The sequence below is a fragment of the Geotrypetes seraphini genome, chromosome 12 (genome assembly GCF_902459505.1).
Source record: "Geotrypetes seraphini chromosome 12, aGeoSer1.1, whole genome shotgun sequence".
NCBI classification, from domain to species: domain Eukaryota; kingdom Metazoa; phylum Chordata; class Amphibia; order Gymnophiona; family Dermophiidae; genus Geotrypetes; species Geotrypetes seraphini.
Genome location: NC_047095.1, coordinates 45,683,653 through 45,700,241, shown reverse-complemented (window position 1 = coordinate 45,700,241; position 16,589 = coordinate 45,683,653). Strand labels below are relative to the sequence as shown.

General features: G+C 41.8%; 1 protein-coding gene across 5 annotated transcripts in view; it reads left to right on the top strand.

Moving 5' to 3' along the window:
* Positions 1-16,589, top strand: part of PDE4B (phosphodiesterase 4B) — a 522,826-nt gene that overhangs the window by 497,882 nt on the left and 8,355 nt on the right. For all 5 annotated transcript variants that reach the window (XM_033916537.1, XM_033916534.1, XM_033916536.1 and 2 more), the window contains 5 exons: positions 2,184-2,277; positions 9,974-10,152; positions 11,020-11,118; positions 14,796-14,960; positions 15,675-15,774. In XM_033916537.1, the coding sequence (XP_033772428.1) occupies positions 2,184-2,277; positions 9,974-10,152; positions 11,020-11,118; positions 14,796-14,960; positions 15,675-15,774 (637 nt within the window). The remainder of the gene's footprint in view (positions 1-2,183; positions 2,278-9,973; positions 10,153-11,019; positions 11,119-14,795; positions 14,961-15,674; positions 15,775-16,589) is intronic.

The following is a 16,589-nucleotide window of genomic DNA, read 5'->3' as shown; positions in this document are numbered from 1 at the left end:
AAGGAGTGGGTGCTCTCTTAGAGCAGTGCTGGAATTTTTGAAGGAACACTCCTGTTGATGAGTAATATCATCTGAAGGGAAGCCTTATGGTGGGGGAACACTCTTTGTCACATGATCCTGTTGCCATGGCATTGCAGTCGTGTGGTGACTGGCTGTACCTGAAGTCCCTTCTTCAGTATAGGTTCGGTGGGATTTTACACTGCAGAGGGAGGCTTCCCATGTAGGCAGATATGTTTTCCAGCACAGATCACGAAAAGCAGATGATGTCACCCTAAACCAAAAATGAATTATTAACAGCAGACTAGAAGAGTCAACTGTGCCCGCCATTTAAATTTCCGTTATATTGCAGAATCCTAAACTGATCCTTGAAACGGGGTCAGTAATAAAATGCTGCTTTGAATAAAAATCACCATAGAGTTTGCTTTCAATTCTGCCACTTACAATCTGCAAATTGATTTTTCTGCTATTTCTTATATTTGAAGAAACTGCGCTTTATGCAGGGTAACCATGATATATAAGCTAAAGTAAATAACCATTAAAAATCCTGTTCTTTGCATGTAGGAATATTTGCTGTGATTCAGAATTTTTTTAGTGTAATACAGTTTGCAACATTTCAAAGTTAATGAACACATCTGTAAAATAAGAGAGCTCTCATAATAACTAGTAAATGTGTAATACATTTATAAGCTTTATGAAATAACATCCATTAGTGCTTGTAAGATATGTAAGAATAGATAAATAGAAATTTCATTTTTACCTTCCAGGGGAAGGAAAATACTACTACATCTGAATGTTACTCGCTTTCATCTACTATTGAAAAGATGTGAGCTAAATCAAAATTAAAAAAAAAAAAAAAAAAATCACTATGCAGCTAGTGATTTGTCAAAATAAAAAAAGAAAGAAGCACAGTTTATACTGTAAAGCTGTAAAACAAATGCTTGAATATATGCGTGCATGTCCTACCATAGAAAATTATAACAATGAAGCCATTTCTTGAAAGCATTATGAGGGTTAAAATGGCTGCATTGTGATAGGGTGGTTTTCTACAATGTACCATTTATTTATTAAATTGTGTATAGGGTTACGTCAATTTTAATCTTCCTATTCTAAATGATAGCTGTGCTACAGAGCCTGTCAACACTCCCCCCCCAGTCTCAAATGGAATAGTCATCTGAGCAAGACTAATCTGAAGTAGCCCCCACCCCTTCAGCTAACTAAGCTTTGAAGCTATTCAGAATTCCTAAGGGCTTCAAGCCAGCTCTCTGCATACATTTGGATGGCTTTAGCTTCCTCATGCAATCCTTGATTTCATTATTTTGTCCTACTAGCAAATAAGCATGCATGGAGCTTTGCAATGAAGATGGAAGGGAAAGCTTGTTTTTTTTCCTGCGTCGGACTGTTTCTGGCTTTGTGCAGACCAGGGATGGTATAATTGATAATCATTTTGGCGCTGCAGCAACTGGGGTTTCCTCATTGTTTTGGGCTGTGGAATTCCTCTATCCGATCTGTGAATTCTTTGTATGTGATTTTTGACGGCGTGGTAGGGGCTTTCAAAATGCCTGAAGCAAACTATTTGCTGTCGGTTTCTTGGGGTTATATCAAGGTGGGTTAATGTGTGACAAAATTCTTAAATTGTGCTTAAATTTTAATCAGTCCGTGGTTTAACTATGCATCTGGGTAGCTGAAAGAGACACTGTGATTTCCAGCCTTAAATTAGCTGTCTTACATTAGCATATATTGCTCCATGCAAATGATCTGTGCATATGTACCTTTAGAGCTAGCTTTTTAGAATAAAATGGTTTGCTAAAATGTAATTAAATTATGCAGTGGCATGATAATCTGCTGCTGTCTCCATTTTGTACAGTATAAATACCCGTCTCATGCATTTAATATATGCATATGTTTATTAGATAGATTATAAAGCAAAGCAGAATCTTAGTCCAAGATCATTACCACATAAGATAAAAAGTTACAGAGTGATGCATTTGGGAATATCAATGGAAACCATTTATAAGCAGCATGAAAATATTGTTTGCAAGGTTAAAGATGACCTGCTGCATATCACAGTATGTTTAATTCCAGTTAATATTTTGTTCCTTCCATTGGCATGCAATGAAATGAAAAACTCTCTTATCATGTGCATCTCTGATAGACTGACATGGCTGTGCTTTAACTTCCAACAGTTCAAGAGAATGCTGAACCGGGAGCTGACACACCTCTCGGAGATGAGCCGTTCAGGGAACCAGGTGTCGGAATACATTTCTAACACCTTCTTAGGTAAGACTGTCTGTACGAAGTCTTCACATCTCCCATCAGTATGATTTCATGGGGAGAAAATAGCCCGCATGAAAATGTTCCTGTGCTCTGTCATTGCATTCATTCACCAGTAGAGTTTTTCCATCTTTGGTCACTGACCTATATAAATTCATCTTAAAATATGCAGAAAAAAAAAGAAAGAGCTTTTCCTTAAGGTGAGGTTTAACATACAGTGGGGAGAGGGGATTAGATTAAAGTCTGTTCTCTTGTGTTCCATATATTTGTAGTCTCAGTGTATTTTCTCACAACATTATTATTACTTTGGCTCAGTAATTCTTCCTGCTTTTTTTGGCCTTCCAACTCAGTAGGAAATGGCCTTCATTTACAGTTACCCTTAGTTTTTCTCTCCGTTTTTAAACTCTTCAGACTTGTCCACCGTTAAAATGACGGTCCTCACTCAGGGGCCACAGAGTGTGGCTCTCTCTAGAAACTGGTATCCACATGTCCCACGCTTGGCTATTAAAAGGCTAGATTTACTAAAATGCACTACCTCATTAGCGCAGGTTAATACTGCAAACACACATAATAAGTTCCATTGCATAGAATGGGATTTGCAGTACAGAACACATGCTCATGTTTCTGTATATAGAAATGCGATGGCAGATAAAAGCCAAATGGCCCATCCAGTCTGCCCATCCACAGCATCCACTATCTCCTCCTGTCCCTAAGAGATTCCCATGCAATGGTATAGTGAGAGAACTAGTTGCCCTAGCATCACTGCACCGTGTGCCCCTTACTCTTAACTTCCACGCTGTGCGTTCCCCGCTCCTTCCCCATCTGAATTCACGTCCTGGTCCCATGACCAGGAAGTGACTTCAGAAGGGAGCTGAGGCCGGTACGAGCAGCAAGCAAAAGATGCTGCTTGCTCCAGCAAACATTTAAAGAAGTATGTGAGGGTAGAGAGGAGGAGAGGCACTGATGCCTCCATGAAGATGATGCCCAGAGCGGTACACCCCATCTGCCCCTCTTACTATACCACTGATCCCACGTGCCTGTCCCACACTTTCTTGAATTCACAGTCTTTGTCTCCACTACCTCTACTGGGAGACTATTCCACACATCTACCACCCTTTCTATAAAAAAGTATTTCCTTAAATTACTGCTAAGCCTATCACCTCTTAACTTCATCCTATGCCTTCTCATTCCAGAGCTTCCGTTCAAATGAAAGAGACTTGCCTCATGTGCATTTATGCCACCTATGTTTCTATCATATTTCCCCCCTCTCACCTTTCCTTCAAAGTATACATATTGAGATCTTTAAGTCTGTCCCCATAAGCTTTATAATGAAGACCACTTTAGTAGTCTTCCTCCGAACCAACTCCATCCTGTTTATATCTTTTCAGAGGTGTGGTCTCCTGAATTGTGCACAATATTCTAAATGAGGTCTCACCAGAGGCTTATACGGGGCATCAATACCTCCTTTTTCCTATTTGCCATACCTCTTCATATCCATCCTAGCATCCTTCTAGCTTTTGCCGTCACCTTTTCAACTTGTTTGGCCACCTTAAGATCATCACATACAATGACACCCAAGTCCCGCTCTTCTGTCGTGCACATAAGTTCCTTCAGGTTTTTGCAGCCAAAATCCTTGACCTTGCATGTCTTAGCATTAAATTTTAGCTGCCAAATTTCAGACCATTCTTCAGGCTTTGCTAGGTCTTTCTTCATGTCATTCACACCATCCAGGGTGACTACTCTATTGCAGATTTTTGTATCATCTGCAAAGAGGTAAATCTTACCTGACAGCCCTTCAGCAATAAAAGAACAGACCCATGAACCAAACTTTAAGGCACACCACTGGTAACATCCCTTTCCTCAGAGTGATCTCCATTGACCACTACCTTCTGTCGCCTTCCACTCAACCAGTTCTTGACCCAGTCAGTCACTTTGGGGCCCAGACCATATGCACAGTAATGCGGTAGTGCCTTTAGTAACTCTAGACCTAGGCATTACTATTAAGTGATATGTGGAAGTCCTTCCCCCAGAAAACTATAAACATAGCATCCCTATTCTCCTCCAGGTGGCATGCATCTCCCCATCCCTCTCCCTATACCTCCCCCGGGTGCATCTATTTCCCTCCCACAAGCTCCTTTGAACACCATCCTGAAGAGCATCTATCCATCTTCCCATAGACTTTCAACCTCCCTATAGTCCACCGAGGCCTAAATGAAATATGTCCTGTTGGTCTATGATAGAGTTGGCAGCAGGAGCTCTATGTAATATGTATAACTCTATGTAACATATGCCACTTGTAGCTCATCTAGAAAACTGAACATAAAATATAACATCTTCTGGGGGAAGCTGTGGGAAAGGGATAAATGCTCTGAAGGGGGATTAGGAGCAGGTGTGTCATGGAGGACAAGTTGCACAGGGCACAATTATAGCTTGCTACAGCCCTGGGACATGCAACTTGCCAAATTATACTGGGCCTAATTGATACCAGTGGTATGTACAACTGTACATGGATGGATATCTAGTGATTTATCTCTCACTGTATATTTTCTTCCCGTAGCTACTGGCCTTGAAAAAGTGCCAAGAGAAATCATAAACAAAATGTCATTGCAACACATTCCTGGATCTACGTGTGTTGATTGCATTATTCCTTTATCCTTTGCTAAAAGCCTTGGTTGGTCTGGGCAGCTTATTCAGCTCTTATGAAGAGACATGATGAGGGTCAGTATTCAGCTGGCAGCAGTCATTCAATACCAGACCATGTCCAGACTAGAGAACGACACGACGACAAATTTTTCCCCGTCCCCGCGGGATATCATTTTCCCATTCCGTCCCCGTGAGTTCTTTTCCCGTCCCTGCCCCATTCCTGCAAACTCCATCCTCATCTCCACAAGCCTCGAACACTTTCAAATCGTAAGTGTTCGAGGCCTGTGCGGTTAAGACAGAGCTTACAGGAATGGGGCAGGGACAGCGACAAAACTCGTGGGGACGGGACGGGGAAATTGAGTTCCTGCGGGGACGGGGGAAAAATGTGTCCCCGTGTCATTCTCTAGTCCAGACTTCAGAACTGACTATCCAGTTTTTGCAGAACCAGCTAAGGGATATTCAGTGCTTAACCCGTCACGGCTTACCACATAAAGGTAGAACTGACTTTTATGTGGTCCCATTGATGTGGTTTCCCTGTTCAGTTAAGCACTGAATATCGGCATTTCACCAGCCAAGTACTGACTCAGCCCCCAGAGCGCCCCTCCCTAAAATAGTTGGGTTTTACTTATGCACTAAGGGCCAGATTCCGCAGCTGGTGCCTCGAAAAGCAGCACCAGTTGCAGAATCAAGGCCAGGTCAAACCTAGGCGTCAGAAATGTAGGCCGGGATTTTGAAGGCCTATATTTCTGGCACCTGTGTTTGACACGAATCGCATCTACGGAGGCACCTACCAGCACTTAAGATCATTTCCAGCATTAATCACACTTCCGTCGACCTTAGGCGCCGATGAGCACCTCCACAAATGAGATTCCGGCGCCTGTGGGTGCCTATCTTTTGGTTTTGTTTTGTTTTTTTTTAATGCGATTTTAATTGCTTTAAATGACGCAGCCATTTACCCACATCGCTTAAAGGCAATGAAACCAATTAAGTTAGGTGGCGCAAGGGCACAGGTGTCAAAGTCGGTCCTCGAGGGCCGGAATCCAGTCGGGTTTTCAGGCTTTCCCCAATGAATATGCATGAGATCTGTGTGCATGCACTGCTTTCAATGCATATTCATTGGGGAAATCCTGAAAACCCGACTGGATTACGGCCCTCGAGGAGGGACTTTGACACCCCTGCACTAGGGCGCTTACCGCTACCTATCTTCTGGCACTGCTTCTAGAATCATCAGTGATAAGTGGTTAAGTGCCACTAAAAATTAGCGATTTAACAGGTCAGCGGCCGTTTCTGGCCAGTTAAATCATTTTGAATATTAACCCACTCACTTTGTGTGGTCTATTTCATGTCGGTGTTTTCTCTCTTCTCATGCCCCTTTTTAAAAAAATCTTGATTTTTTTTTTAAGATATTGTGAACACCTTCATGAAATATACGGTACTTTTCCAAAAAAACTGAAGTATGAACAGAAGCTTTTAGACAGACATGTTTTGAGCTGTTTCACTAAAATGGAGTAATGTGCTACTGTTACTTTTAGGTTATAGTGTGTGTTAATTACCACAGTCCCATAATTGAGGCCAGTTCACTAAAAATCATGCAGTAACCCTTGGTATGGTACCGCGGGTTACTAAACTTTGATGAATCAGCTCTTAACTGACTGGATAGTTGCAGCCTTCTTAATTCCTTTTGAGCAGGTTGTTTTATTTCAAACTGGTCAGCTGACTCTGGTATCTTTCTAGTGTATTCAAATAGTCACTAAGATTTCTTCCCAGAAAAGGAAATCAGTTAGCTTCTCTTATATAACAGCAATAATGATAGTGATCGGTAGAAAGTAGATGCACTTCCCAAGCTTCCATGTTATTAAACTAGAGTAACAGATTCCCTGAACTGCTGGTGTTAAAATTTATTTTTGGTGTGCTTTGAATAGCTTTGAGGAAATGTTCATTCTAAAGAACATCATTTACATAGATGTCTATAAAAACCTTAAAGTAAGTCCCAAGTCTCGCTTTTCTGTCGTGCACTTAAGTTCTTCACCCCCTAAACTGTACCATTCCCTCGGGTTTTTGCAGCCCAAATGCATGACTTTGCATTTCTTAGCATTCAATTTTAGCTGCCACATGCGTGTCTACTCTATTGCAGGTTTTTTATATTATCTGCAAAGAGGCAAATCTTACCTGACAGCCTCATAAATATCGCTCATAAAAATATTAAAAAGAACAGTTCCAAGAACAGAACCTTGAGGCACACCAGTGGTGACATGCCTTTCCTCAGAGTGATCTCTATTGACCTCTACCCTCTGTCCTTTGTCCTCTTCTACATAACCAGCTCCTGACCCAGCCCGTCACTTTGGGGCCCATACCAGGAATACTCAGTTTATTTATTAGACGTCTGTGTAGAACACTGTCAAAGGCTTTGCTAAAATCTAAATATACCACATCTCGCGCACTCCCTCTACTCAATTCTCTGGTCACCCAGTCAAAGAAATTGATCAGATTTGTCTGACAAGACCTATCTCTAGTGAATCCATGTTACCTCTGGTTGTTTAGCTCTGAATATTTTCACAATATCTGTAGTCATATTAGTGAAGTTGATATTTATCAAATCATTAGAGTATGCTGCTAAGTTGATTACTCAGATGTTGCCTTTCTGGTGGCCCTTTAATTTTTTGTGTAGTGGGAGTGAATTTTCTCAGAAAGAGGGAAGCCCTGTAATTGTTCCTTTGATAATGGCTGTACATAGAAAAGCCTCCATTAATGTCACTCTGGCTGTCTTTGAATTAGAGCTCTGCCCTTTACTGTACAGCTGCAGACACAGACAAAGTTCAGTCTAAATGCTTTATGTTCCAAAAAGCTTTAATTAAGCAAAGGAAAAGGTAGTCAGCATTCAGCACCCACAGCAGAAACCAATTATATGCTGGAATACAAGCAATTGCCATAACTACGGCAGTCTCTCCTCAGCTTGACTCGCTGCCAGCAAAAATCTTGAAACTGTTATCTAAGGATAAAATATCTTAGGCCCCTACTTCCTAAGGTACTGCACACCAACCACCTCCCTGAGGCACACCAAGCCCAGTCAGTTTGGGGGGGATTGCTGCAAATCTATTTCATAGACAGTGTATATCCTGAAAATCAGGATGGCAAGGGAGGTACTCCAGGATTGGCTTGAGAAATTGTATTCTTTAATTCAGGAGCTGCTCCTGCCTGAGAAATGCCGTTCTAGAATTTAATGACATTCCCTCTTTCAGGAACTGCTCCTGCTGCCGTGCCCAAGATTTTGTTGGTAATATGCTGACTTTGTTGATGTCACAGGGGAATCATGTACAATATCACAGTTATTCTCAGCTGGATAAGCTATTTCCAGTCTCAGTATTCAACTGAAAGCTCTTTTCATTTATTTGTGCTCCTTCAGTGTTTTCTGTACCAGTTACTTATGCCCAATTTTCATGTACACATCCTCCAACACCAACCAGTATGACATGGCCACTTTCAATGCACAGTAGCAGTTCAGGGATTTGGCAAGTAGAGTTCCCTGAAGTCCTACCACCATTTTATTGCTCTTTCGGTGTTAAATTTTTGGCAATTGAATAACAAAGGTGTCAAAATACTTGAGAAAAATAAAACAGAGCATAAAAGGTTCCTATGGTTATGCTATGTAGTTTATGGTATTCCTTGTCCTTTAAAGTCCAATGTTACCAGATGCTAGGGTCCACCTTGGGGGGGGTCAGCACCCAAGAAAAAGATCTGGGTGTCATTGTAGACAATGCACTGAAACTTTCTGCCCAGTGAGTGGTGGCAGCCCCCCAAAAAGCAAATAAGATGCAAGGAATTATTTTTTTCACTCGGAGAATAGTTAAGCTCTGGAATGCATTACAGAAGTGATAAGAGCGGTTAATGTAGCTGGTTTTAAAAAAGGTTTGGACAAGTTTCCTGAAGGAAAAGTCCATAGTCTGTTATTGAGACAGACATGGGGAAGCCACTGCTTGCCCTGGATCAGTAGCATGGAATGTTGCTACTATTGACCTGGTACTTGTGACCTGGATTGGCCATCATGAAGATGGGATACTGGGTCTGACCCAGTATGGCTATTCTTGTGTTCTTAAAGTCAACTATAAAGAAAGCAGGCTAGAATGAAATTGACGGAAACAACCATGAATAAATGTGTTCTCCTTTATAAATCCAAACAAAAAATCCAACAGAACTGCAGTGAAATGTCGATAAAGTGCAAAGGAAAAAAACTGCAAGATTGTTGTACAAGACGCCAAGTCTTTAATAAACAAACATTAAAATGAACATATAACAATTGTATCCAAAAAGGTTGGAGAACCCGGACAAGTGTCTTCCCATTTGTGCTCAGAGGGGGGGGGGTTGCGGGAGAACTCCCCCAACACACTTGTGCTCTCATTGAGGGGGTGTGGGGAAAAACTCTACTACACTTACAACTCGCACTCTCCTCCTGAAGTCTTCCCATTTCTGCTCTTCAGCTCTGGGGGTGGGGTGGGGAACCCCACACTGCAATCGCGCTCTCCTTCAAGGGAATGTTGATGCGCTCTCAATTTGAACAGTGCCGCAAAAAGAAAACCCCACTACACTTGTCGGTGCGCGCATGTGACGGAGCAGAATTGTCGGGGCACAATTGTCCTGCATGTTATTGACCGTGTACCATATTATACGCATGAAAAAAAAATATAACAACTGTCAAATATGAAATCCAACTTCTGATAGGAAGATCGAAATCAGAAACCATTAAAATCAGATTAAAACAGAGAATGAATATGAAAGAAAATTAAGGAGTACCTCATTATCATAGAACAGAGATGCAGAGGTTTAGACCTCAAGTGCTAACAAACAGGCCAGGTTTTCAGGATCTTCCTAATAAAAATGTATGAGATAAGTCTGCATGGATACTACGTCCATTGTATGCAATTCTATCTCATCTATATTCATTAAGGATATTCTGAAATTCTGGCCTGCTTAGGGCACTCAAGGCCTGAACTTCTGGATCCCTGTCATAAAGGTTAATACTGCGTAACCCGTGTACTCAACGTTTGACCTCTTTCCTTTGCAGACAAGCAGAACGATGTGGAAATCCCGTCTCCAACACAGAAGGACCGAGAAAAAAAGAAAAAACAGCAGCTCATGACACAGATCAGCGGAGTGAAAAAGTTAATGCATAGCTCAAGCTTGAACAACACATGCATCTCTCGATTTGGAGTAAAAACAGAGAAGGAAGATCTTCTTTCTAAGGTATATATATCATCCGCTTGATTCAGCATTTAATACATATCATACATCCATGTTGTGTTGCTCATGTTCATGTGATACAGTCATAGAATAGTGGCCAGTATGGAATCCTCACCTTTGACTCAGGCCCCCCTCTATTTTCATAGCTGGCTGAGTTGTGCCTGTCCTGAACAAGCAGCATTTAATTCAGCAGGTGCACTTCAGCTGCTCATGCCAGTTTTCCCGCACATGACTGAAGTTGTTATTGCTTCACTTTAAAGGGAAAATTCTATAAGAAGCGCCCAAAAGTTAGGCGCCTAATTAGGCACTGGTTCAGCGCGATTCAAGTAAAATTGGGTGCTGTTTAATGAATCACGCTGAGCGGAACCTATTTTGGAGGCGCCCAAGAAATAGGCCAGCTCTAGGCAAAACTAAAAGGCGCCTAGCTGAGCGCATAAGCACGCTTAAGAGCAATGATTCTACAACAAGGCGCCTAACATGTAGCCCCGCCCACGCCTAACATGCATAGCGCCTATTTTTTTGAAGGCCACCTAAATTTTTAGAGGCGCCTTGTTACAGAATCGCGCTTTAATTGAGCTTGTTATTCAATTTAGGCGCCTATCTAGTTGGGCACCTCCGAAATAGGTGTCTAATTTTAGGCGCTGGTTACAGAATTTGGGCCTAAGTGAATTGTTAGCCACATTGAACTCATAAGGCTAGTGTGGGATATAAGTTTATAATGTAATTTAATAATCTTTGTTATTTTATGGTGTACATCAATATTGCCTTTGTAATCAAAAGAATATTGAGAATAACACATGAAATTAAATTACTGTAAATGATGTTTATGTAATGGTATCATTAATTTGTGTGTGTGTGTTTTGCTTGCAGGAACTGGAAGATCTCAATAAATGGGGTCTAAATATTTTTAAAGTCGCAGCTTATTCGTGCAACAGGCCTCTGACATGTATCATGTATGCTATATTTCAGGTTAGTAGTGACCCTAGATATGGTTCATTTTGAATTTCTGAACTCAAATATTCTTACCCCATTTCTTGCAGTCCTGTCATAGGCAGCGGAACACATTCTTGTTTGAGGAGGCCCAAAAACTCTACCCTAGACCTCGCCCAAGCTTCGCCTCAGCCCCTGCCCGAGCTCCACAAAACACAAACGTCAAATATATAATAGCTGACCAAAAATGATAAACATAAATAAAACCAAAATCCCAAGAAGCACCTTCCATGTAGTACAACACCAAATAAATAAAAAAGATCCATTTTTTCCTGTGCAAAATATAAAGGTCACACATGCCAGGGTTGGTGTTAGGGCCCTTCCTAGCCACGGGCAGTTGGCCTAGTTGCACTCCCTGGCCTAAGTCTGCTGGCAACTGTAGAGGGCTTTGGGGTTCCCTCCTAAATGTCTGCCCTGAGTCCTAGCCATGTCTAACACCGTCACTGGCAGGATAAACATTTCAATTCTCATATATTCTAATCACAAAATAGAAAATAAAATTATTTTTATACCTTTTGTTGATTAGTCATTTTATTTTTCAAGTCATGTTGGTCCTGGACTCTGGTTTCTGTTTCCCTCTGTCTTATCTTAACTTACACACCAGGGTCTTCTGTTCATTTGACGTTTCTTCTTTCTCTTTGCTTGTCATCCATCTTCCATCTTTACATAAGCATATAAGAATTGCGATACTGGGACAGACCGAAGGTCCATTAAGCCCAGTATCCTGTTTCCAACAGTGGCTAACTCAGGTCCCAAGTACCTTGCTAGATCCCAAGTAGTAAAACTGATTTTATGCTGTTTATCCTAGGAATAAGCAGAGGATTTTCCCAAGCCATCTCAATAATAGCATATGGACTTCTCTTTTAGGAAATTATTTAAACCTTTTAAACTAACTGACTTCACTACATTCTCTGGCAATGAATTCCAGAGTTTAATTAAACTATCTTTCCCTTCACAGTGTTCCCTATACTTCCCTGTCCAGCATCTTCCCTGTGTCCATCTCCCTGCATTTATTATCACTACTCTATGTTCAACATCATTCCTCTATGTCCCTATGCCCCCCCAAAGTCCAGCATCTCCCTTTTATGTTCCTATTCTCTCACATATCTAGCACTTTCCCTCTGTGTCCATATACCCCCTCCCATGTCTGGCATTACCTCTCTGTTTCCATATACCATTTCCATGTTGTATCTCCCTTTGTGTCCCTGTCCCTATTCTCCTCTCCATGCCCATTATTTCCTCTCTATTTCTATTTACCTCCCTGTGTGTCTCCCTCTCTCATCCCTTTATCCCTCCCTCTGCTTTGTGTTCAGTATTTCATTCCTTCATTTCCCTTCTCTTCTGCCTGCCCAACAGGTCCAGCACCTCTCTACCTTTCCTCTAGCAGCTCCTCTTCTACAGGTGCAGCACCTCTCCCCCTCCCTCCAGCTCCCCCCTCCTGTGGGCCCTGCATCTCTCTCCCTTCCCTCCAACTCTAGTGCCCTTCCTTTCAGCTCCAGCCTCCCCTGCACCCTTCCCTCCAGCTCCAGCCCCCACCTGTGCCTTTCTGTCCAGCTCCAGCCTCCCCTCCTATGCCCTTCCCTCCAGCCCCAGCCCCCTCCTGTGCCCTTTCCTCCTGCTGCAGTCCCCTCATGCCCTTCCCTCCAGCCCTACTTCTGTGCCCTTCCATCCAGTTCCAACTCCGCCCCTCCCCTCCCCCATGCTCTTTCCTCCAGCCCCAGCATCTCTCTGCTTTGCCTTGCCTTGCATTCCATCCCTCAGCTCCAACATGCTTCCCGCATGGCCAGCATAGCACTGTACCTCTCTCCCTCCTTACTGCTGGCACATCTCTTCCAGGAGAGTGAGCAGATCCTCACACAGGCCTACTCAATGGTGTTTGCGGCCTTCCCTCTGCGAGGCCCCTCCTTATGATGCAGCTTCCTTTTTTTGCAATGACAGGAAGTTGCATCATAAAATGAGGCCTGACAAAGGGAAGGCCACAGCACCATTGAACATGCCTGTGTAGGGATCAGCTCGCTCTCCTAGAAGAGATGTGCCATCAGCAGGGAAGGAGGTGAAGTAATCATGGGAGTAAGACTTTTTATCGTTCCCACAGAGCAGTAAAAAAGAATTGCTCACACACACACCAATTTTTGGGAGAACCCATGAGTCCTGTGCTATGTTTTTATGGCTTTTTGGGATGTGCATTTGTTACATGTATACATTAAGGAGTCCTTTTACTAAGCTGTAGTAAGCACTAACATGTAAAAGGTATTACCTTGGGGCACACTTAGTCATCCCATGGTAGTTATGTGTTTGGCATGTGCTACCCTCATACCATACAATAGAAAATATTTTTAGTGCTGGGAGCAGAGAGAGTAGGCATGCCCAGCACTAACTGATTAGCCCATGGTTAGCACAGGAGTCCTTATCACCTAGAAAATAGGTTTCCTGTAAGGGCTCATGAACTAATGGCCACACACTAATGGGGAAATTAGCATGTGGCCATTAATAGACAAAATGGAAAATGGGGCTATTTTATGGCGGCACTAAAAGTGACCTCCTTGTGTGGGAAAGCCCATGCTGAGGCTGCTGCAGGCCACTTTGTAGTGCAGCTTAGTAAGTGGGCTCCTCACTTTGATAGTGCTCCTCAAAAAATGTAGTACTTGCTAAATCAAGTTATATTAATCTACAAATTCATGCACAGTAAATCCATGAATGCCCATTAAAAAGTTGTAAATCACATTAAAAATGTTTAATTAATAAGAATATGGGAAGTAAACCAAAGAATGCAAAGATCAGGAAAATACTCCCAAATGAACTAAAAAAAGAATAAAAAATGTTGCCTCATGCACATCCCTAGTACATGAATTTGGTTGTATATGTTTTAATGCTTTAAATGAATTTTTTACCCAGCTACCTTTTGGATTAAGAACATAAGAATAGCCTTACTGGGTTAGACCAATGGTCCATCAAGCCCAGTAGCCTGTTCTCACGGTGGCCAATCCAGATCACTAGTACCTGGCCAAAACCCAGGGTGTAGCAATACTCCATGTGACCGATCCAGTGCAAGCAGTGGCTTCCCCCTTGGCTTTCTCAATAACAGACTATGGACTTTTCCTCCAGGAACTTGTCCAAACCTTTCTTAAAACCATCTACGCTATCCGCTCTTACCACATCCTCTGGCAACGCGTTCCAGAGCTTAACTATTCTCTGAGTGAAAAAAAATTCCCTCCAATTGGTTTCAAAAGTATTTCCCCGTAACTTCATCGAGCCGTCCCACCTAGTCTTTGTTTCAATTTTGCTACTAGAAAACACTTGCGTTTGACATGATTTTTTTGACATTCCATCTGTAAAGAGATGTGTTTATAAATGATTCGTTAGTAAAACTTTGGCATATTTGGCAACTATGTGGGACATACAAGTTAGCAGTTATATATCAGTCTCAACCTCTTATGTAGTCTTTAGAAAATCGCTGAAAACCCACTTGTTTGGTAAACATTTTGATTAATTTATTATGATCTTACTACAAATGGCTAGCATCTCTCAGCTGTTAACCTCACTGAGCCGCAAGGTAGCTGCGGTATATCATTTATGTAATGTAATGATTGCACTTCTTAACTAAATGTATTCACGCCCATCAATCTGATCATATTCTTCGACAATTTGTTAAACAGGAGAGAGACTTGTTAAAAACATTCAAAATCTCAACCGACACGCTCATAACCTACATGATGACTTTAGAAGACCACTACCATCCAGATGTTGCCTATCACAATAGTCTTCATGCTGCTGATGTTGCTCAGTCAACCCACGTTCTACTGTCTACTCCAGCATTAGATGTGAGTTTAACATTATCTGTTGCCAAATCATCCATGGAATCATCCATTAGGGCATCCATGGAAACTCAGGGGAGGTAAGCTGCACGGTGACACCAGAAAGTACTTTTTCACCGAGAGAGTGGTGGATCGCTGGAATGGTCTTCCACTTCAGGTGATTGAGGCCAGCAGCGTGCCCGATTTTAAGACAAAATGGGATCGTCATATGGGTTCTCTTCACAGAGAAAGGTAGGGGAGGGTCATTAAGGTGGGCAGACTAGATGGGCCGTGGCCCTTATCTGCCGTCTATTTCTATGTTTCATTGCTTCTGTTCCAGATGGTCTATGTTGTGACCCAAGGTTTCGAGGTCCTCCATCAGACCAATATAATATTGATCTAAAGATGATGTCAGGGCTCCTTTTGGACATAAAACATGCATTCCTCTTCTGAAGCAGAGAATGAACATTAATTTTTCTGGCCCATCCTAATCCTGTCTAGAAAATGCCCCCTTGCCAGACACATTTTTCAGTTTTAGACACGCATTATAAACATCTAAATGCCAGTTTATGCATGTCTAAAACCCAAATTGCACTTCTATTTGGAAACCTGTGAGGGGTTGAGTTCTGGAGGCGCATCCATGGATATTCAACCCTTTTAAGCACATGAGACGGCAGTGAAGAATATTATGAGGAAGGTGGTCTTACCGTACAGGCTGAATTTCTTCCATTTTTCTTAAAGGCGGTTTTCACAGACCTGGAGATCTTAGCAGCACTATTTGCAGCGGCGATTCATGATGTGGATCATCCTGGAGTCTCCAATCAGTTTCTTATCAATACTAGTAAGTCTTAGCTTGTAGTGATGTTTGGTTTATAAGAGTTCTCTTTATTCAGCACGGAAATAAATCTTTAGAAAACATAATTAAGGGGGGACATTATTAATGTGGGCTACTGTTAAGATGAGCTATTTTTATTGTTAACCCAGTTATCAGAAATTGTATGAGTGTTGGAGCATTTAGCGCTCCAGGTTCCATTAGAAACCTCTACTGCGACTTATTGAAAAGGGAGGGAGGTTTCATTGCATAAAATGGGACCTGTGCTAAGATAGTATGTTAGTGTTAAAATAATAAGTTTTAATGGTAGCCCACATTGATAACGATGCCCCTGAATATCCCGATCAGAGTCACTTAACTGGTACCTCTATCCAGATAAGCACCTCTAAATATTAAGTCTGATTGGAAATTCAGGCACCTAACTTACTCCCTCCTTTAAAAAAGCCACACCAGCGTTTTTAGCGATGGCTGTGGCGGTAACAGCTTGGACGCTCATAGGAATTCTATTAGCATCGTAGTTCTTACCGCCGCCGCAGGTGCTAAAAACGCTAGCGCTGCTTTGCAAAGGAGGGGTTAGATACATAAATTTAGACACTCAGCTTTTTTTAAAATCTCAGTCTTATAGTATACAACCATGATCTGCTGTGTTAAAGAGAATTATTATAGTCAGTCTATTTTTATTATGTACAAAAAGCAATGTTAGAACTGATAACCTCCTTAAACTGACTAAGATCTTGTAGTACTGAAAATTGTTACAAGAAATCAAAATTTGGTATTATTCATAGAGCAGAGAATTTTCCAGCAAATCCACGATGTCAGAATTT